This window comes from Cervus canadensis, chromosome 20 (genome assembly GCF_019320065.1).
Source record: "Cervus canadensis isolate Bull #8, Minnesota chromosome 20, ASM1932006v1, whole genome shotgun sequence".
Taxonomy (NCBI): domain Eukaryota; kingdom Metazoa; phylum Chordata; class Mammalia; order Artiodactyla; family Cervidae; genus Cervus; species Cervus canadensis.
In genome coordinates, this window is record NC_057405.1 from 10,695,524 (window position 1) to 10,718,939 (window position 23,416).

General features: G+C 36.8%; 1 protein-coding gene across 5 annotated transcripts in view; it reads right to left on the reverse strand.

The window, feature by feature from the left end:
• The window catches only part of MMS22L (MMS22 like, DNA repair protein), a 121,126-nt gene that overhangs the window by 6,085 nt on the left and 91,625 nt on the right, over positions 1–23,416 (reverse strand). For all 5 annotated transcript variants that reach the window (XM_043439200.1, XM_043439201.1, XM_043439202.1 and 2 more), the window contains 4 exons: positions 18,539–18,698; positions 14,217–14,386; positions 11,663–11,874; positions 7,687–7,850 (listed from right to left, as the gene is read on the reverse strand). In XM_043439200.1, coding sequence (XP_043295135.1) covers positions 7,687–7,850; positions 11,663–11,874; positions 14,217–14,386; positions 18,539–18,698 — 706 coding nt within the window. The remainder of the gene's footprint in view (positions 1–7,686; positions 7,851–11,662; positions 11,875–14,216; positions 14,387–18,538; positions 18,699–23,416) is intronic.

A 23,416-nucleotide genomic window follows, 5' to 3' on the forward strand; every position in this document is an offset into this window, starting at 1 on the left:
CAGTACCCCCTCAGCAACCAGTAATCTACTTTCATACCCCCTGAGCAACCGCTAATCTACTTTCCACCTCTGCAGATTTAACTACTCTGGATATTTCATATAAATAGAACCATATAATATATGGTCTTGTGTTAAACTGGCTTCTTTCACTTATAATAATGTTTACAATACATTCTATAGCAATACACACTGTAGCAATACTTCCTGCAGCATGAATTAGTACTTCACGCCTTATATTAAATATATATTGAATATTATATCCAAATAATATTCTCTTGTATGAATAGATCACATTAAAAAAAAATCCATCCATCAGCTGATGGTGAGGCTCACCTTTGGCTATTATAATACTGCTACAAATATTAAAGTACAAGTTTCTGTGTGGACATATGTTTTCATTAATCTTGGGTACATATTAAAACTTAGGAGTGCATTGCTAGGTCACAAGGTAACTCTATGTTCAACTATTTGAGGAATTACTAGACTCTCTTTCCAAGTAGCGACACCATTTTACATTCCCAAAAGCAGTAAATGAGGATGCAGATTTCTCCATGTTCTTGCCAATTCTTGTTGTTATCTTATTCGTTATAGCCAACCTAGTGAGCGTGAAGTGGTATCTCATTGTAGTTTTGATGTGCATTCCCCTCATGACTAATGACAGTGAGCACTTTTTCAGGTGTTTTAAAGCCACTTGCTTACATTCTTTGGAGAAAACTGTATTCAAATCCTTTGCCTGTTTTTTTTTTTTTAAATACTGAATTTTATTCTTCATATACTCTTGATACAACTTCCTTATCATATCAGTAATATGCAAATGCTTTCTCCCATTCTCTGAGTTGTCTTTTTATTAATATTTTTTTGACAGTGCTCTTTGAAACACAAAAGTCCTTTATTTTGATTAAGTCCAATTTATGTCTTGTTCTGTGGCTTGTGCTTTTGATGTCCTGTTTAAGAATTCATTGCCAAATCCAAGATCATGAAGATTTACTCTTGCTTTAAGAGTTTTATAGTTTTAACTCTGACATTTAGGTCTATAATCCTGTTTTAGTTAATTTTTGCATATAGTGTTAAAATAAAGGTGCAAGTTCAATCTTTTGAATTTGGCTATCCATTTGACCTAGCACAATTTGTTGAAAAGACTATTTTCCCACTATTGAATCATCCTGGCACCCCTGTTTAAAGAAAAGTCAGTTGACCACAGATACATGGGTTTATTTCTGGACTTTCAATTCTATCTCACTGATCTATATGTCTATCTTCATGCCAACACCACACTGTTTTGATTACTGTTGCTTTGCACTAAGTTTTCAAATTGAAAAGTTTATCTTCCAACTTTGTTCTTCTTTAAGATTTTTTTGGCCATTCTAGCTCCCTTGTAGTATTACATGAATTGTAGAATCAGTCTGTCAACTTTGCTACAGAGAAGCTTGCTGAATTCTGGTAGGGAACCTTGCTGAACTTATTTATTAATTCTAATAGTTTTCAGTGGGTCCTTAGGATTTTCTATATATATATATGATATCATATGTATATACATATAAATCCAAATAGTATAGTCAAAGCTATAGTTTTTCCAGTAGTCATGTATGGATGTCAGAGTTGGACCATAAAGAAGGCTGAGAGCCAAAGAATTGATGTTTTTGAACTGTGCTGCTGGAGAAGCCTCTTGAGAGTCCCTTGGACAGCAAGGAGATAAAAAAAGTCAATCCTAAAGGAAATCAGTCCTGAATTTTCATTGGAAGGACTGATGCTGAAGCTCCAATACTTTGGCCACCTGATGAGAAGAGCTGACTCACTGGTAAAGACCCTGATGCTGGAAAAGACTGAGGGCAGGAGGAGCAGGGAATGACAGAAGATAAGATGACTGGATGGCATCACTGACTCAACAGATGTGAGTCTGAGCAAGCTCCGGGAGATGGTGAAGGACAGGGAAGCCTGGCGTGCGGCAGTGCGTGCAGTCACAGAGTCAAACACTACTGAGCGACTGAATAAGAACAAAATGATATGATGTGCAGACATGGGTGATTTTCTTTCTTTTCAACCTAGATGCCTTTTGTTTCTTTTTCTTCCACTGACTAGAACTTCTAGTACAATGTTGAAAGGAAGTGGCAGGAATGGACATTTTGCTTTTGCTCCTAATCTTAGGGAGAAAGCATCTTAAGTGTGATATCAGCTGTAGGATTTTCAAAAATGCCCTTTATCTGATTGAAGCAGTTCTCTGCTTTATTCCCAGTTCATCTTTATGTAATGCCCATCTTTGTGTCTGATGGCTCTTCTTGTCCTGAAGTCTGGTTTGTGTGAAATATAGCTACACCTGTGTTTTGAATTGTTAACACTGCATATATTTCTCCATCCCTTTACTTTTAATCTAATCGTGTCTTTATGTTTAAAGTCGATTTCTTGTAGCTGACATATAGTTAAGCCTTGTTTTTTATCCACTGTCAGTCTCTTATTTGGTTTATTTAGACTATTGATATCAATGATTATTGAAACAGTTGAATTAATATCTACTCTATACATAGTTTTTCTAGTCTTTGCTCTAGTTTTTTTTTTTTTTTTTAATCTTTCCCTCTTTTCCTGCCTTCTCTGAAGGTTTTAATTGAGCATTTTGTATGATTCCATTTTCTCTCCTCTCTTAGTATATCCTTTACCTCTTTAAAAAATTACCTACTAGACAGGTTAAAACTAAACAGAAAGGTGAATACAGAGAATCACAGCTAACCAGGAGCAGAAGCCTTCTGATGTAGCTGGTATTGGTAGGAATATTTAAGCTGAATTTGACAAACTGCTGTATGCTCAGTTTTGAAGGCAGTGATTTACCCTATGACCTCCATTCTCTGATGCACCTAAGAAGAATTGTTTTTCAGGCTGTCCAGAGTTTTCCCTGTGAGGGTGAGTGATAACTTCCAAGCTCTTTATTATTACAGCAGAAACCAAAGTTCCTCCAACTATTACTGTGAATTATTTCCCCCTTCATGTCTCCTAGATTTTTCTTCTTGTATTTTGCTATTATTAGGTACACATATATTTATAGTGGTGAAATCTCCCTGACTCACCCTTTTATCGTTATAAAATGTTCCCTCTTTATTTCTAGTAATATTTTTTTTTGTCTAATGTCTTTTCTGTCTGATGTTAGTATAGCTACTCTGGCTTTCTGCAGTTACAATTTGCATGATGTATCCTTTTCCATCCTTTAACTTCCAATCTTTGAATCAAAAGTATTTCCTGCAGATATGGTTAGAGCTTTTAAAAGAAAAATTCTCACAATCTCTGTCTTTTGATTGGATTGTTCAACTTTTTCACAATTAATATTACTATAGATATAGTAGGATTTATATCAGCCATTTTACCTTTTACTTTCTAAATGTCTTATGTTTTGTTGTCCATCTAATCTCTCTTCTTTTTGCATTAAGTGAATATTTTCAAATGTAGCATATTAGTTATTTTAATGAGTGTCCATTAGTTTTGAATTATTTCCTTAGTGGTTGCTCTGGGTTTATCATGTACATTTTAACTCTTCAGAGCTTCAGATTTACATGAACTTAATTCCAGCAAAATATAGACACATCGTTCATACACAGTTCTAGTCACTTTCCCCTCTTTTGTGGTATTACTGTTATACATATTACATCTACAAATTTTAAAACTCAGTGACACATTATTGTAATTCCTACCTCATAAAATTCCTGTTTTCAAAGAAGCTAAGAAAGGAGAACACATATATATTTTGGGTTTTGTTAAATTTACCTTCTTACTTACCATTTATTGTTCTCATCACTTGTTCCTGTTTAAGTTAGCATCTGAAGTCACTTCCTTAATCTAATATTACTTTGTTCCCACCATCTCCTTTATACTGTTATTGGTAAATATATTAAATTTCTATACATTATAGGACAACTATATACATGTTATTTCATACACTTTTAAAATAAGTTGAAAGAAAAAAGGTGAAAATATGCATTTATGCTGCCTTTCAACTACAACTGACCCTTGAACAACACGGGGCTTCCCTGGTAGCTCAGCTGGTAAAGAATCTGCCTGCAATGTAGGAGACCTGTGCTCAATCCCTGGGTCAGGAAGATCCCCTGGAAAAGGAAATGACAACCCACTCTAGTATTCTTGTCTGGAGAATTCCATGGCCAGAGGAGCCTGGTGGGCTACAGTCCATGGGGTTGTAAGAGCTGGACACGACTGGACAACTAACACTTGAACAACATGAAGGGTTAGAGTGCTGACCCCCCATGCAGTTGAAATTCCATGTTCAACCTTACAGTCAGCTTTCTGACTATGAAGTCAGAAAGGGCTCAGTCATGGTTCCACATCGACAAATTCAACTAACCATAGTTTGTACGGTAATACAGTACGGATTTGTTGAAAAGAAACACTGCAGATAAGTGGGCAGTTATCTGTGGAGTTCAAACCCATGCTCTTCAAGGGTCAACTGTACATAATCACCTCTGTTGTTCTCTGTTTACTCAGAAGGATTCAAGTTACTGTCTGAGCTGACTTTCATTCTGAAGAACTTCCTTCAGTAATTTTTATAAGGCAGGTCTGCTAACAACAAATTCTCTCATTTTTTATCTGCAAATATCCTAAGTTCACTTTCATTTTTGAAAGGGCAGCTTTGCTGACTACAGGATTCTTGGTTGACGGTGCCTGCTTTGATCAGAGTGTTATCCCACTGCCTTCTAGTTTCCATTGATTTTGCTGAGAAGTCAGCTGTTAATCTTCCCAGGGTCCCTTTGAAAGTAGACTTGTTTTTCCCCTTGCTGCTTTGAAAATTTTCTCCTTGCCTTTGACTTTCAACCGTTCCCCCCCCCCCCCCCGCCCACAAACTAAGTTGCATCTGTCTGTGGATCTCTTTAAATTTATTCCATTTGGAATTAGGTGAGCTTCCTGAATGTATAGATTGGTATTAGTCAATAAATTTGGAAATTTTTCAACCATTACTTCTTCAGTATTTTTTCTGCTCCTTTCTGTCCTCTCTTGATATTCTGTGTAGGGTGGTGTGCTTAATGATGTCTTGCAGTTCTCTAAAGTTCTATTCATTTCTTTCATTTTGTTTTGTTTTGTTTTTTTGAATGCATAACACCTAACAATTTATCTTCAAGTTTGCTAATTCTTTCATCTATCAATTAAAATTAAACTTAAGATTTTCAGTTTAGCTTTTAAACTTCAGAATTCCCATTTGGTTATTTTCTGTTTTAATAATTTCTATTTCTCTACTGATATTCTCTGATGTGACATTGTCATCACATCTTCCTCTACTTTATTAACATGATTTCCTTGAGCTTTCTGAACACTTTTATAATGACTACCTTGAAGTCTTTGTTTATTAAATCCTCTATCTGATTGCTCATACTGGCAGGATCTGTTGACTGATTTTCTCTCAGTAAACGAAACTGTATGATCTTATCAAATCCAGGCTTTTTTAAAGGGGGGATTTCTGAGATTAGTGTTGATATTTGTTCTCACCCCAGGGCTCTTTGCAGCCAATTCTCTTACTAAACTAGTTCATCTACAGATTAGCTTACACCTCCAATAAATCTATCATTCTCCTACCTATTGCCTTTTAACCACAAACTCCACTGCTTTTGACAGCACCCTCAGGCTTGAACTTTTTCACACTTCGTTGTAAATGAAGTTTGTTCCTTTGGGAGAGATTCAGAGTTATCTGTCCTATGGCTTTCTCCTACCCCCTCCCACTCTCAGGCAAAATTCAGAGGTGAAGTTCTGTTGCTGGGGACAGAGATCACGGGGCCCACTATTTTCTGACTGACATACCCACGTTAGGTGCTGCATGCTTGTGGAAGGAGGGGTATTAGCTACAGATCCTCTTGGTATGAATTCTCTACCTCTAAGCTGCAGCAAGGACAATCAACACTCCAGTATTCTCACTGATAACATACTCAGTATAGTCCTCCCATCTCACAAGTGGGAGCTGAGTGGAAGAATGAAGGCCTCACTTCTCACCCACACTCCCCTGGAATATAACCTTAGCATCAGGTGGCTAGGAGGCAGGAGGAGAAACACTGATACTCTGCCTCTCTTAGGAAGACAGCCCTCCTCCTGGAAGCTGCAGGGAGAGGGAACCCTCATTCTTTAATTTACCGGAGTTGCCATGCCTCTGAGACAGGAAGAGAGAGGTAGTAGTCTTGGTTCAAATATCAAAGACTTGCTGTTCCTACCAAGCTTCAGTAGATTTTCTTAAATACAATTTCTCCATTTGCTGTGTACCCTTTTAGGACCATTTCCAGAGAATTTAAACGCTTTTCTTTTAAATAATTTTCACCAGTTTTTCTGGGGATCAAGGCTGCAGAGCTCCTCATGTCACATGCTGGAAGTGAACTCAAACTGTTGTGTACAGGTAGTTTAGCCAGACACTGAAATATCCTTGGGCATAACACTAGTTTTTACAATTTCACAAACTGTCCTTCCAAAACACTGAGACTACAAAGGAGAGTCAGAGGATCTTCTCTGAGCCAATCACACACACCTGTGTTTAAACACTGCTCCTTCAGGTTGTAGGACAATGTGGAGACAGAACACTCATTCTGTATACCTGCTGTTTGGAACATGCAACGCACCACTAGCTACAGACGAGCAGCAAAACTCCCCTCCCCAAACCTGACCTCCTTCATGATAAATATTGTACTCACTGAAACAACAGGCTAGCTAAAAAGCTATACTGTCTGCTCTGTCTCAAATTTTGTATAGTACAACAGACTTTCACTGAAATTAAAAGCATGCAAACGTTTTCAAAGAAGGTAAAATTTCTAAAGAACAATCTGGGATCTATCTCTGGATATTCTTTACTGGAGCGGTGTTACTATCAAGTAAGGGTATTTTACGTTAACATAACAGAACATTTTTCACAAAACCAAGCTTGGAAGCAGAGAAGACTGTTTTTAAATATCAAAATAACATGGATTAGAACAAAACATGCATAAATTTTTGAGATAAAACAGGACATTTCAAAGAGCTGTCTGAGCTTTTAGCTGCCACTCTGCACGCTGCCCTTGTATTCTTTAGGATATATACTGTACTGACTTATCACAGTAGTTAGAAGTACCTAAGCAGAAGCATTTGAGAAGCCTGCCCCAAACGATCACATTATAATGATAAACACACACACAAAACATCTATTTACACTAAAAATCCCTCAGGATAGAACTACAGCCACTATTCTGCATATTCCCAATAAGCTTGTTGAGGCCTGCTACTCGCAGCAGGGACTAAATAAATAATATTTTTAAGTGATCACAGTCAGTAAGGCTGATGAGACTGAAAACAAAAGGATCAACATGTACTTACAGGTTTGCCCAGAGATCAGCTTACATATTATAGCAGAATCTAGAATAGGAGAAAGTAGGCTGCCCGCTCACCACTTGATATTTAGCAAGTTGCATTCAGTATCAGAGACAAATTGAACAAAAAATAAACATAAATCAACAATTTGGGAGGGGGGAAAAAAAAAAACTAGACTGAATCATGTCAGTTTTTAACCATTTTATCACACCCAACCTCAGCTACTGGCTGGAGTTCATTCTTTAGTTATGATAAAAATTAAGTTGATATGAAATAACCATATATTTTCATAACTGTCAATTTAACTGATAGAATTGAATATTTTCTTAATTTGTGAACACAAAAGTATAACAAATACAAACGCTTAAATGAACTAACCTTGAGGCTCACTGACCAGCACCAAGCATTTTAATACTCCAGGGAGGAGTAGTTCAATCTCAGAAACATCAGTGTTAGTTTCCTTAACAAGGTGGAGGATGAAGGCCAGAATGGATGCCAAACGAGGAGGCAGCAAGGATCCTTTAAACTCAAAGTAGGACTTCCTGAAAAGAAGCACAATTTTGTTCTTCTTTCTCTTTAAAGTTTCAATAGAGCAGAATCAAATGTCATACACTTGAAAGATGATGGCCTATTTTATCTCCGAAATCCATAAAGCACAATTTTTAAAAGCTATGTATATTTTACCATATTTTCTTCAAACCTAAGATTTTTGAAGCACTGACTGCATATCCTACTGGCATGCTATAAAGGCCAAAGCAGAACACAGATACAAACTAAATATGAGGCAACCTGGTCTTAAAATAAACAATCAAAATCTAATAAAAATCTGTTAATTTTTTTTCTTTCTAATATAAGCTTTATCTCCCCTATGAGCTCCTCAATGATACATTTTCTTAATCTGAATTGCATAAAGAGTCTCTCCTCATATTTATTTATCTATGATTTGAAAGAGAGTCTTCTTTTTACAAATACATAAGAGAACTATACTAGAAATCATCTTTCCATTCCAACCTGTATCCTTCCTTCCCTTATGAAATAAAAGAATGAGAGAGGTAATTTAGGATTTAATATCTTCTTTTAAAGCAGGACAACTTTAATCATTTGAACTCAGAGGTCATAAAGATAACTCATCTGCCTCATCTTTGTATCTCTACCTCTTAGAACAAGTCTCAACTCATAGCAAGTATTCAGTGTACTTTTTTATGTGAATGAATGAAAAGTGGAAACTGCAGAGTTTCTAGAAAGTCTAGACAATATGAAAAAGTGCCAAATAAAGGTAAATCTAAACCAGACATCTACATATATTTTGCTAAGAGACATAATTTGCCAAAATGGGGCATAGAAATCACTAAATATTATAAATTCCTTAAGGGCGGAACTATGCCTTCATCATTTCTACTCCATACAATGACTTCCAACAAATATTACATATTAGAAAATTCATTCCATCTTTGAGGTCAATTGTTTTATGTGTTTTGTTTAATGACGAATTTCTAATGCCTAGAACAAACATTCATTGAGTATGTGGTGTGTTTGGTAAAAGTTTAAGAACAGAAAGTAAACTATGGTCTCTGAAAGCAATGGCTCACTGTCCAGTGGAAAAGTTAGACAAGGAAGAAAAGAACAATTATAATATAGTGTGATAGGTGCTTTGGAAGATAATCTCAGAATTCTTGGGAATTCAGTAGAAGGAGTCCTAAGCTAGGGAATTATAGGAGTAGAGAAGCTTGGAATAGAGGAAGTCATAGGAGACAATCTCTCTGTCTTTCCTGAGTGTTAAAAGAACAAAAGAAAAAGGAATTGCTACCTGTTTAGGTCTTCAACTAGAAACAGTAAGAAAAACATTTTCACTATATACAAAGTAAAGAGGAAAGTCAAGGAAAAGTCGCCAGGGTCCTAAACACTGGGCTTTAACAGCTTTAAGGTCTTAAGGATTTGATTCCATTTCAGCACATGCCATTTGGTTTACTAAAATTACCTATGCAACGTCTCAAACACAGTGGTAGAGTACTATAATCATACACAAGTTTGGCAAAACTATCATGATTCTGAGAACTGAATCACACAGAGCGCATGGCTCCAGAAGGAAAGAAGCATCATGGTACACTGAGATATAAGGTGTAGGTCCCATAAAGTCTAGGAGTATTTAACCCAGTAGATAGCATTTTAATGGAGAAAATGGTCTGAACAAAGCTGTGATATAGGGAAATGTGAAGCATTTTGGAAGGGTAATAATTAAACCAACATCATTAGGGTTTGTATATGATGACATTATATAGGAAAGTTAAGTGACAGATCATGGACAGCAAACAAAGAAGGTTTGAGGGCAAGGAAGTGTCATACTGGAAAAACATTTTAGGCAAATAGATGTGGAAACAATGGAAACAGTGGCTGACTTCATTTTTCTGGGCTCCAAAATCACTGCAGATGGTGATTGCAGCCATGAAATTAAAAGACGCTTACTTTTTGGAAGGAAAGTTATGACCAACCTAGACAGCATATTAAAAAGCTGAGACATTACTTTGCCAACAAAGGTCCATCTAGTTAAGGCTACGGTTTTTCCAGTGGTCATGTAAGGATGTGAGAGTTGGACTATAAAGAAAGCTGAGCACCAAAGAATTGATGCTTTTGAACTGTGGTGTTGGAGAAGACTCTTGAGAGTCCCTTGGACTGCAAGGAGATCCAGCCAGTCCATCCTAAAGGAGATCAGTCCTGGGTGTTCATTGGAAGGACTGATGTTGAAGCTGAAACTCCAATACTTTGGCCACCTGATGTGAAGAGCTGACTCATTGGGAAAGACCCTGATGCTGGGAAAGATTGAGGGCAGGAGGAGAAAGGGATGACAGAGGACGAGATGGTTGGATGGCATGATTGACTCGATGGACATGGGTTTGGGTGGACTCTGGGAGTTGGTGATGGACAGGGAGGCCTGGTGTGCTGCGGTTCATAGGGTTGCAAAGAGTCGGACATGAGTGAGCGACTGAACTCAACTGAACTGAATCTGGGGGAATTGTTTAGGTAAGACTGGAAGAAAAGACTAGAGATAATGAAATTAGTTATGAGACTCTGGCGACAGTGTAGGTATAATGTGATAAAAAAGGGATGTGAAAAGGGAAGGAGACAATCATTTGCCAAAGGCTGAAAAGGGAGAGGAAACAAAAAATATGAAGCTTTCAAACCTGATTAACAGGACACTAGGAACACACAGAGAAAGTCAGAGGGAGAATAGATCTCAGACATGGAATTCTGTAACATGAGGTGACAGATTATATTAGGATATTAAAGTTATCAGATCATTAAAAACACAGGAAAAAAACACTAAGAATAATATATATCACCATAGCATCTTAAAAGTTTAAAAACTAATTTCATATGAAGCTAAATAATTCATGAAGACAAAAAAAAAAAGGTGGTTTCTAATGTTGAAGTTAGAAGATACGGAGTTTAGTAGAAAACCTAAGAAGTTTCATTGACTCATTTGCCTAATAATAAAACTGAGTTATTAAGACAGAGAAGACTAAAAGAAAAAGGACTTCATATTGCTTCCTTTTTCATATTAGCATTCTTTTCACTTAACTATCTCTTATAATTACTTCATTTTGTACAGTACAAAATACAATCAGTGTTTAACTGATAAAAAGTAATACATATACATGTTGTTATTTAGTTGCTAAGTCATGTCTGAGTTCTTTGCAACCTCATGGACTGTAGCCCACCAGGCACTTCTGTCCATGGGACTTTCCAGACAAGAATACTGGAGTGGGTTGCCCTTTCCTTCTCCAATACATACATACATACATACATACATACACACACACACGTACATACATACATACATACATACATACATACATACATACAGGACATATATGGGCTTCCCAGGTGGCTCAGTAAGAAAGAATCTGCCTGCCAAGCAGGAGATGTGGGTTCAATTCCTGGGTTTGAAAGATCCCCTGGAGAATGAAATGGCAACCCACTCCAGTATTCTTGCCTGGCAAATCCAATGGACAGAAGAGCCTGGTGGGTACAGTCCACGGGGTCACAAAAGATTTGGACACAACTTAGTGACTAAACAGCAGCAGCAGGTCATATATAAGAAAAATAATAGCAATACAGAGAAAACAAGCAATTCAGAGAAAACAATTTAAAGAGCTCTGTCTTAGGCTGCCAAGTCATTCTGATAAATTCTGAGATACTTCTCAGGAAAAAAGTTTCTAAACTCAGAATCCTACGGGTTGCCAATACTTTTGTTATCTTTTAATAGAGAAAATTATTATTTAATAGAGAAAATATTCTGTTTTTAATAGAGAATAATACATTGTAAATACCACTTATCCTTAATATTTAGATGTACCTTATGACATGGACAATGCATTTCTTTAGCAATGACATCGGTGGAACACTGGCTGAGTTCTTCAATGCCAACAAAACGGGATGTTGTCCAACACCTAAGACATGAGCTGAGGCTGGAAGAAATCGCCCGATATACTGCTCAATAACATTCCCCAGCAGTTGATTCAGATAGGCATTTGGATTTTGAGACTGACAACACACAATACACATGCCCTACAGGAGAGAAAAAAAAAAGAGAAATACTAAAAGATAAAGTTTAAAAAAAAAATTAGGAAGTTACTAATTTTGCCCCCGGCATTGATATTTATATCAGAATGTGTAACTTAACACAGTCAACAAGAACACCTTCCATAATCAACAGGTAATGTTGGTATGAAGCTCAGGGAGCAGCTGAGTTTGGTTAACTTATGTAACGGTGCCTAATCGAACCATGTGTTTGGGGCACACCCAGAGGGAGCAGGGGGTAGTAGGAAGACAGAGGAAGCTCCCTTCTGGGTCTCATCTTCAGAAAACCTCACCACCACGCTCATCAACGAAATATATATGTAATTACAATGTTATAAAATACACATTAGGACTATTTTAATATAAATTTATTTAATTTTAATTGAAGGCTAATTACTTCACAATATGGTAGTGGTTTTGCCATACATGCATCGAACCTGGACTGGCGATCTATTTCACATATGATAATATGCATGTTTCAATGCCATTCTCCCAAACCATCCCACTCTCGTTAGGTCTATTTTAAAACTTATGGTACTGGTCATTTTATCTGAATTAAGACTATAAAATTTATGCTAAAAACTTTCACTGTTAAGAAACATAACACATTTTTTAAATAAAAATAACAAAAGCAGAGAAATGCAGAAGATTAAGACTCAGAATAATGACAATTGATTTTGAGGTTTTTTTATATGTCAGCACTGTGCCGCATGTTTTGTATTCATTATTTCATTTAAATTTCTCAAAAAAACATCCTCACTGACTTAGTGTTATATCTCTGATTTTACAGCTGGAAAAATTGAGGTTTAGAGAAGAGTTTGATGAAGGTCAAACAGAACTCACAATGTCTTATTATATGTCTGTTGATTTAAACCCTTGTATTTGTATAGAGTTAATGAGATACTTTCACACGGATTGCAGTGTTTGATACTTAGAAACAAATCAACACCCTAAGAAGAAAATTTTTTTCTGCTAATATTACTAAATATTGCATTTTACTAAATAATCACCAACAGAGCAACAAATTATGCTCTAAAGGTTCACCTACAATTTGGCACCTTAGTGACTTCACAATGTGGTTTTTCCAGAGAAATAATCAGAAATGACTGCCATGTCTCTATTTTAACTATAAATGGTATTTGTCCAGTAAAATTTTGAAAGTTTATTTCTAATGAAAAACAGTACAAAGCTGTTAAAACATAAGCACTTAAACAATTGAAAAAAACAAAACAATGGATTCCCCCACCCATTTCTTTCATGCTCTGTTTGAGGAAAAGCATATTACATCAGAAGATAAAAATAATAAATGAGTACTTCTAAAAAAATTCTGATGAGAAGAGCTTGTACCTTTAAGAAGCTAAAGACAGAGCTCCAAGTCAGTTCTGCCAAATGGATAATTCAACTAATTTTTAAACTTAGGAAGTTTATAAGAATTCTTATGTGAACTGTTTTGGTATCAGAGGGCCACGCTGGGGCAAGCACTCCACACAACTATTGATATAAGCAGCCACCATGGAATCTAAGAAGTATTCTATTTCTTTCTGCTGCTCTACAACACTCACACTCAGCAACTCTGTGACTGCTGATCCTAAATGTTTCTAAAATCTGCTGTGTGCTCTGCACCCACTGCCTTAGTTCCATACCTTTAGATGATGAACTACCCCCTGCCTTCCAAATCTCCAGTCTAACCTCCTCACCAACTTAAACGTGGCCACCAGAATCACCTTTCCAAAACGTAAATATGGTATGTCACTCCCACGTCTCTGCTCATAATCCAACAACATTCCCCTCGTACGAGGGCAAGTCCAAACTTTTTAATAGTACACCAAACTCTTCGCTATGTGGCTCCTCCTTTATGAGCCTCCAGCCACAGAAGAATTATTTGCCTTTCCTCATGAGTCATGTTTTCTTATAGCTTATGCTCTCCACATGCTGTTCCCTCTTCCAGTACAGTCCTTCAGCTCCTACCCACTCTGCTCTTTAACACCTAATATCCTTTACTACAGTTATCTTCTCTTGCATCTCCTCGGCCCAGTCTGGCTGACAGAGAGCAGAGGCCTCTGAGGAAAATGCCGAGCAAATGCTGGATTGTCTACGCTAGTCAGTCTCTTCGCTCAACTTTAAGCTTCTTGAGAGTGGAGGTTTTTGCCTCTTTCATCTTTGTTTTCAGAGCTCAACATAAAAGAATTTTAAACCTGTTCAGTGGAAGTACATCATCACACGTGTACACAAGGAATACAACGTATGGTTTTGAAATCTGCAATTAGTAAACTGCTTTAAGGCAAGCGTCAAATTTTTTTTTTCCTTTTAAGGAGTCACACTTACTATACCTGGAGATACAAAGGAAGACTCTTCTGAATTGCAGTCAACATAGGCGCAGGCAGCTCCTTCTCTTGCTGTAACACTGTATGCGGCAGCAGTAAACAGTCTATGATCCGGAATAGTAATTTTTGGGCTTTAGAGGTGGCAAAGATCAGTGCCCATGATTTAACCAGAATTCCTAACAAAGAGGAGTGGTAAGAGAAATTATGGTTATCTTCTAATCAGAAAATTTTGTCACTCCAGTAAAAAAAAAAAAAAAAAAGTATATTTAAAATACAGAGTACCAAGTTAAGTTGGCAATAGGAAGAAAGATGTATTAACAGTCAAAAGACATATGCAAAGTATTTCACTAAAGAGGCAACTGTCTCAGTTCTGGGCCAAGAAAAACATACATTTCCTGCGCAACTGGCATTTAATACATACACACAATGTGTGGTTATACATTATGTGAAGTTATTGACTGAATGTTGCAATTAGCCAGACCTCTCTCTCTCTTTGCTCTGGCTGCTAGGAAACTCAGAGGCCAATCTGCAGCCCAATCTTAAGAACACTGAAGACCATATATTATGCTTTTATGTGTATATTCACTTTTCCCTGGGCTTCTTCATGTTACTGTAAATTTTACTGATAGTCTTATTTCTTTATATTTTGAATTACATTTTCAGGCTGTCTGAACCCAGTTTGCCACAAGAGGGATCGCTAAATTTAACTGTTGAAGTAGGAAAAAAGATTAGCTGTAACATCTTGAAGCAATCACTTAACCTCTTGGAACTTCAGTTTTTGTAATTTATATCTATTTAACATAAACACTGAATTTAAAGTTTGATTCTAAAAGAAGAGAAATGGACCTCTTTACTACATGAACTGTATTATATGGTTTCCTAATGGTAGGAGTCTGTCAAAAAACCGCTACAACTGAATGATGGTAAATCAACAAATGAGCACTTTTTGCTTAACAAAGTAATTAAGGGCAGATATATACTTCCCTTTAGAGTATATTACTGCTACTGAGCCCCCTTTTACTGAAAAATTTGAATTTAAAAGGAGATCATTAACCACTTGTCCAAACAGCAGTGGCACAGTTGCTGCATAAACTTTTATATTTTATTTCATCTTAGAAAAGCAAAAAAGAAGATAAAATTCAAAGTCATTTCCCTAAAACAGAAAGTTTAAAATTCAAGCTCTGAAGGAAAACAAAAATATGCTTATAGATGAATATACAGGTTTTTTTTAAAAAAAACAACAACCAACAATCACTTCTAAGAACAAACAGCAACATTAATCTTCTGTTGTAAAAGGAAATACAATAATCAATCATAAAGAAACACAGCGCTCACTTAGCAATATTTTAAATAACGCTGGCCTGTTGCTCATTTATCCAGTAGGTGAAAATCTTGAGGATGACAGCAATGTAAGAAGAGCTCCCATTCTAAACAACATTAATACACTGGTAAGAGGAACCGTCATCACCACCATTTGAAATGATTCATATCACTCAAGTGTCACACAGGTATTAACTTATAAAGAGCAAGGACCTTCCAACTGAAAACACCTCATGTACCCTTGTATTTTTTCTTTTGCAATGGTTATAACACTGACAAAGACCTGAAATTTCATGAGTTCATAGAAGGTAGAGATGATACATTTGTTTTACTGCTATCAAGCCCCTAATTTGAAAGTTTGAGGAAAGAGCATTCAAGGGTGTGTGGAATTAAAAATGCAAAGGAAAACAATTTTAAGTAAAAAACTCTGGAAAAGGTTTAAATACACAGAGCAGCTTTGTAAGAAACCAAGTATTTTTCCTGGCTAAGAACTATTCCAGTATTCTGGCCTGGAGAATCCCAAGGGGGTTGCAAAGAGTCAGACAGGACTGAGCAACTTTCAGTTTCATTTTGGTTTCCTTTGTAGCTCAGTCAATAAAGAATCTGCCTGCAATGCAGGAGACCTGAGTTTGATTCCTGGATGTGGAAGACCCCCTGGAGAAGGAAATGGCAACCCACAGTCCACGGTGTCTCAACAGTCGGACACGACTTTGTGACTAAACCACCAACAAGAACTATTACTTACTTACTGATAAAGCTGAAAATATAGGAAAACTGTAGGGAATATATTCCCACAATTGAAAGTCACACTACAAGAGTTCTTATATATTTACTTATTTTCTACTCTATGTATATATTAAGCCTTAAAAAAAAAAGACAATTGAGATCATTATTTTTTTAGATGTAGTTAACAGAAAGCAACTTTGCTCATTTAGTAAACACTACAAAATACACTACATACTAATAGCTAGATTTATATTTAAGGTTATTAAGTTCCAGAAATATTTACTTAATATATGCCATCCTCTATACTGGAGAATCTCTTTAACCACTGTATCATCAGTTCCCAAATCAGTGCCTGATGTATACTCAGTAAATGTTCTTATTTGTTCAGAATACAAGACGATGATGGAAATAATAAGATATGGCCACTAACCATAAGCAAGTTTAAATTTTACTGGAGGCATATCAAGTACTCAAATAATTGTAATAAATGGAAAGCTAAATGAGAAGGACAGATGAAGCAGAGTCAGGGAGAGCAGGTCTTCCTGGGCTGGACAGTGAAGGGTCATGTGTAGAATTTCAATTTGAAAGATCAAAGGGGAAGAATGATCCCAAGAGAGAAACATGATCAAAAGAAAAGTCATGGAAACAGAAAAACCACAGAAAAACCAGAGATATAAAGGATGGAAAAAAAAGGACATAAAGGGAAGGGAAGCTGAAGACACTACTGAGAGATCAATCCTGCCTTCTCAGAAATTACCTGGAGACAATTTAGACCCCAGATGCCTTCATCTGGAGTGATGCTGTCAAGAGGCAGTGCCTCCACCAGCAGCGGGGCAACAGAACAGCAGAGGCATTTATCCCCAGGAGGACCCAGCCAGGTAAACAAAGGACTCATGTTTCAGTGGTTAATTTTCTTTCCTCTAGACGATGTGATATCCCAACGCCAACACACCCCAAACAGGTTCCAACTCTCAACAATTTGTATTTGCTCTTTCTCTGTTTTCTTCTAAACCTGTGTACCCGTAAAAGACATCTGTTCCTAATTTCTGCTGACTAAATGGGCAACACTATAGCAGTGTACTCTATTCCAGACTCTGAGGGCTAGACAAAGGAAAAGAATACCATATCCACTGGCCATTAAATAAAAAATCAAGCATGTAACAAAACAAAGAAGGCCCCCTAATTCTTCATAAGGAGAATTATGTCCCAGGTCTACATATCACCAATCCAAATGATTTTGCAGTTCTTGATAAGACAATCATGTATTTTGTAAAATAAAGACATCCTTCTAAAATCATACATTTAGCTTGGCAAAAATCTAATAGCAACTAATAAATTATAAGCTTAAATGCTGAAACACATGTTAATCTACATTTTACTAAGTTAAATTTATAATAAATTCTTATATTTTTCTCTAAAATTAAATTGACCGAATTGCTACTACTGCTTCCACTACATCCTACATCATCCATATTTACACATTTTCACATTCTCCTTTATCTTTCACAACAAAGATAAAAGGTTTCAGACAGCCCAAATCAGGTTTATTCATATGTTCACAAGATCAAAGGGAACAGATATAAGGTTTTGGCCACAGAGAAAAAAAAGTAAACTTAAATTCTGTATAAAAACTTCTAAGGAAATCCTTCTCATTTCCCTTTATCCAGTTCCTATTTTTGGTTAGCAACAAGGTTTTAGTGAACAAAGATATTCAAATTACTGACTTCCTAAAGAAGGATGACCTCTGTTGTTATAGTGCAGACACAGAAGAAGATTTCTTTTCTTTTTGAAAGGAGAAAACATATTGTGAGAAACAAGATTTGAAGCATAAATATCTTTTACCACTATAATAAATCCTTTCCTGACCTCCTTCATACAGAGCAGACCATAAAAAACAGAAGTGATGGTTTTCTGAAGTTTTAAATTCTAACAAAGCCTAGATAAGTGTTGGAAAAGGGTTCATTTTAATTATGCAGGCATTCACAATGTGAATGATTTACAACAGACTATCCGAAGCAAGCTGGAGCTGGTGTGTTTTTTCTATTGATCATAATTAATTTTAGTATTAACCAAGCATAAGAAAAGTTCTGAAAGGAGGTAGGGCAAGACACAGATACACTTGAAAATCAACATGAATTATTTTAAACTAAATCACTGTCTTTCGGATTATTCTTAAGATTGTGTGGATAGTAGTGACTTAGCCAGTGTATCAGTATATTCCTATCCATCATGATACCATAGGTTCAGTCTAGGGAAGTTTTAATAAAGTCAGGAATACATACCCATCATCGTATAAGTCAGGTGCAGCCCTGCACTGGAAACTTTTTTTCCCAAATAAGGTTTTATATATTTTAATATTTCACCAAGGTATTCTAAGGACTTTGTGACCATGGCAGATTTATCAGAAAATGTCTGCAGATTCCCGTAAGTTATACCAACAGCCTATAAATAAGAAAAAACATGATTTAGCTTTCCAAGTTTTCTACAATTCAGACTTTGAAAAATACAGATAATTTCTCTTTCTACCACACACATGCACATACATATTCCTTACATTTAAGCCATCATCCTTAACTTTCCAATAAATGTTCACAGCAATTAAAATCCAGAAAAAAGAATTATCTTGCCTTTTATGATTAAAATAAAGGCTAAAGGAAGAATAAAAAAAAATCAATTCACCAATAATTATGAGTCAGCAAAGTATTAGTTAAAGACACATGGGACTAATATACAAGAAGCTTATAAACAAATTTCCTGTTAGGCATTCCAAACAGGATGGCTCACCATATTTCTAGCACATAACTGGGAATTCTAAATCCGCAAATTTCTACAAGAAAGACCTACTGGTGAGGTTAATAAACTCTTACAAGTCAGACCTCCATAAAGTTCAGGTTTATGATAAGAGTTGATTTTTTCCTCAGAATTTTGTTTATAAGCCAATACTTGCCGGCTTAACTTTCTCAGAGGAAAAAATAGGATGAGGTACAAAGGGTGTAAATGGCAAATTGGGGAGGCAGAGAAGTGTGAGATGAGGTAGTGAAAGAATAATGGTGAAGTCAGAAGAAGAAGGTAAATACGTGAGAGGCTAGTTGTAAAAAGGTAAGAATAAGCAAGAGTTGAGAAGTCACAAAAAGAATCAAGAGAAAACTGGCTAGGGATGGGTGAGGTTTGAGGACAGTAGTGATGTTTCTAAGCCACTACTGAGAACTTACAATGAATTTCAATCACCCAAACCGGACCATGAATGGCACCAGGATACATGGTTACGTGGTTTTTCTCCTGAAGATCTCAGAAGACAAGACAAAGGAAAGAAACCAGGTGGTCGTACTGATCCAAAGTTGAAGGCTTACAGCTGTAACCAAAAGTCAGGGGTGGGAGATTTTGAGTGTGTTGGTTAAGAGTAGTTGAAATGAGGCCTCCAAGAGGTTTACTTGAGGTAGATAGAGAAGAAAGTGAGACCATGAGAGGACGCTGCACTTGGAAAATAGGGAAAGGAAGGTCCTGATGAAGTCACTCCAAGAGCTGGAAGGCAAGTGGTGACAGTCAGTGAACTTTCAGATGCAGCCACCGACGCCATGGTTCAGTGATCAGTCACGGGAGTGGATGGATGTCTGCAGAAGGGAAGACCACTGAGAGACCCCTGGAGGAGATTTGACATGAGGACTCAAGGTAAGTTATCCCAGGTGATAATAAAGTTAGCCGTGTTGATGATAAAATGTAGAATGAAGGAAAAGATAAGAAACCTAGTGAATGTGAGTGATTAGGAAGTGAACAGATGAGAACAAAAGATATATACTCAATGAATCCCCTTTTCCATTTAGATCTCTGCCCTTGGTTTTCTATACTTCTTTTCCTGGACCAGAAATTCTCAAACTTTTGGTCTCAGTTTCCTGTTTATACACTTAACAATTGAGGATCTTAAAGGGCTTCAGTTCAGTTCAGCTCAGCTCAGTTGCTCAGTCGTGTCCGACTCTGCGACCCCATGAATCGCAGCACGCCAGGCCTCCCTGTCCATCACCAACTCCTGGAGTTTACTCAAAACTCATGTCCATGGAGCCGGTGATGCCATCCAGCCATCTCATCCTCTGTCGTCTCCTTCTCCTCCTGCCCCCAATCCCTCCGAGCATCAGGGTCTTTTCCAATGAGTCAGCTCTTTGCATGAGGTGGCCAAAGTATTGGAGTTTCAGCTTCAGCATCAGTCCTTCCAATGAACACCCAGGACTGATCTCCTTTAGGATGGACTGGTTGGATCTCCTTGCAGTCCAAGGGACTCTCAAGAGTCTTCTCCAACACCACAGTTCAAAAGCATCAATTTTTTGGCACTCAGCTTTCTTCACAGTCCAACTCTCACATTATTATATTATTTGAACTATATCTATTGATATTTATTATGTTAGGAATTACAAAAGGAAATTTTTAATTATTTTTTAAAATTATAAACATGTTACTCTAAGTAATATATTTTTAGTGAAAATAACTTCCTTTTCCGAAACAAACAAAAAAACATACTGAAAAGTGGCTTTTTTAAAATATTTCTGCATATCTCTTTAACATCTGGCTTAATAAAAGATAGTTATTCTCATATCTGCTTCTGCATACAATCTGTTGCAATATGTTGTAGATAAAAACAAATAAGTCTGATAAATACATGTAGCTGGAAGAAGAAAAAGTATTTTAATAAATGTTTCAGATAATTGTGAAATTCCTTTTTGATATTACACCACAACTTGACAATTGGTATTTCTTAAACGTGAGTTGTCATGTGGCATCCAAAGTCACTTCAATGCAGAGTCTGTACTCTGCTACATCAAAAGCCACTGGTCGATCCTGTGCTTTGAATGCGTGTTTTCCACCCATGCATGCTTTCCAAAACATCTGTACTTGTTATCTGAAAAATTTTGGTTCCCAATTTGGACAACACATTTCACTGTCTGTACTTTTTAAAAATCATATTTGTTAATATAACAAATAATTGTATTTGTTAACACCAATGCTATCCAAAAATCTTAAACTGTTAAGAAGTTTTCAAGCTCCTGGTGGAAAATATAAGTGCTGCAAAATTCTAATTTTCTTAAAAGCTTAAATTATATTAATTAGCAAAAATGCTGTCTTTGAAGTGATTTCAAAGTTGCTTTCTTTGAAGTGATAGGCTCATTTTTAAGAAAATATTTGCCAAATACTCAGGTCTGAATAACCATATTTTGTCAGTTGTTCTTTCATGATAAAAGTGTCCATTCAGCTTGCAACTCAATTACATAAGTGTTTCTTATTTAAATAGTCTTTTTTCGGTGTGCAGCAAATGTACTTTAAATACACTTCCTATCGTCATTCACAGAATACAAAAAGGGCATGTACTCAAGGATCAAAATTTATTAAAATCAAAAACTTTGTGGCTTCATTAGTGATATTCTTAAGTGAACGGACTTTTCTCCCCCTGTGTGACTGCATGGCCTTGAAAATTATGATGATATAATTATATCTAGTATAATCTTGGGCCATGGTGTTGATTTCTACTACAGCTTTTACGTTCTTTGTATAAACACCAATATACTTTTGAGCTCACAGAACCCCTGAACATTACTGACTCCTAGAAGTCTATGAAAGAGACGTTTGAGAAAACCAGTGCCCTAGCTTTCAGTATTTCTCTATGTTTCGCTTTAACCTCTCCGAATTCTGAGATGTGTATTTTTCAGTGCCTTGACTACTCCCCTACCTTCATGCCATGCTATCATTTCTCTGCTAAGAGTTAACATAGCAGGTCCCAATGTCACTATCCTTAGAAGGCTTACATGCAAGGTTGGCCCTTGGGTGGTTTTTGGAACCTTATATTTTTTCCCCATCACTTTCTGATAAGAACGGCTCACTGTTTCAACAGTTTGTGCAACCAATACAGTTATGCTGGATACCTGCTTTCCTTCTAGGAATCTGGATCTTTAAAAGTGCTGAACAAACAGGGCCTAGGTGGCCAGCCCCCACTAAAAAAACAAAAAAACAAACCCCAGGGCACTGAGTCATTTAAGAGCTCCCCCAGTAAAGAATTTCCCAGGTGCTCCCAACTCCTTGCCGGAAGAATTCAGCATGTCCAGGGCAACACCACTAGAAGACGAAGCTGCGCTTGGCTTCTCCAGATGTCACCCATGTACCTTTTCTCTTTGCTGACTGTACTTTGAAACCTTTCACTGTGATAAGTCATAGACCTAAGTACAACTATATGCTGAGTTCTGTGAGTCACAGCAGGTGGTGGGGGAGAGAGGTCCCTGAGCACCCCCTGAGACAATTTCAAACTAAGCGGGTTTAAAATTGGGCTTCTCATCTACTTTGGCCCCATCCTAAATCATGATCTCTGCTTAAGGTCACCATTCTTCTAGTTAAACACAGTATTTCACAATCATTCAAAGATCCCCTACTTCAATTCCTCCTAAATCCCACTCGTTTCTGGCCATTAGTGCTCCTGAGCCTTTAATGGACTCTGTACTCTGTTGTTACCAATTTTCTTAAAGTCATTTGAACAAATCAGAACTACTTAAAAATTTATAAAGCCTGTTCACAGGATAAAAACTAAACTTCCTATATCAAGATGCTCTGAATTCTTAACCTGCTGATTGACCTATCAGCTAATTGGCACTTACCATATCTTACTAACTTACATATCATACTATCTTATATTATTTTAATCTCTGGGCATATCTTGTATTCTCAGACAAGTAAAAGTTCACTAAGATCAAGGACTAGTTCTTTTGGTTCTTCAAGTCCCTAAGAAATCTTCACTTAATACTATCTAGCGAATTTAGCGAATTACTATAGTTTAGTGAGTGGTGAAAGAGCAATTAATTTGGATAGGATTAAACTAGGAGAGCCTTTGAATATGATTGATTGGGTGCTTGACTTTTACATTCTTTTCTGGTCCAGGATAGTCCCTGGCAAAGGTGTTTAATTAGAGATGGAGATTCAATCAACAACTAAAGACAAGGCTCCAGAGACATGTGTATTTTACATTTGCATATACTGAAGATCCCCTGGAGAAGGGATAGGCTACCTACTCCATTATTCTTGGGCTTCCCTGTAAAGAATCTGCCTGCCATGTGGGAGACCTGGGTTCGATTCCTGGGTTGGGAAGATTCCCTGCAGAAGGGAAAGGCCACCCACTCCAGCATTCTGGC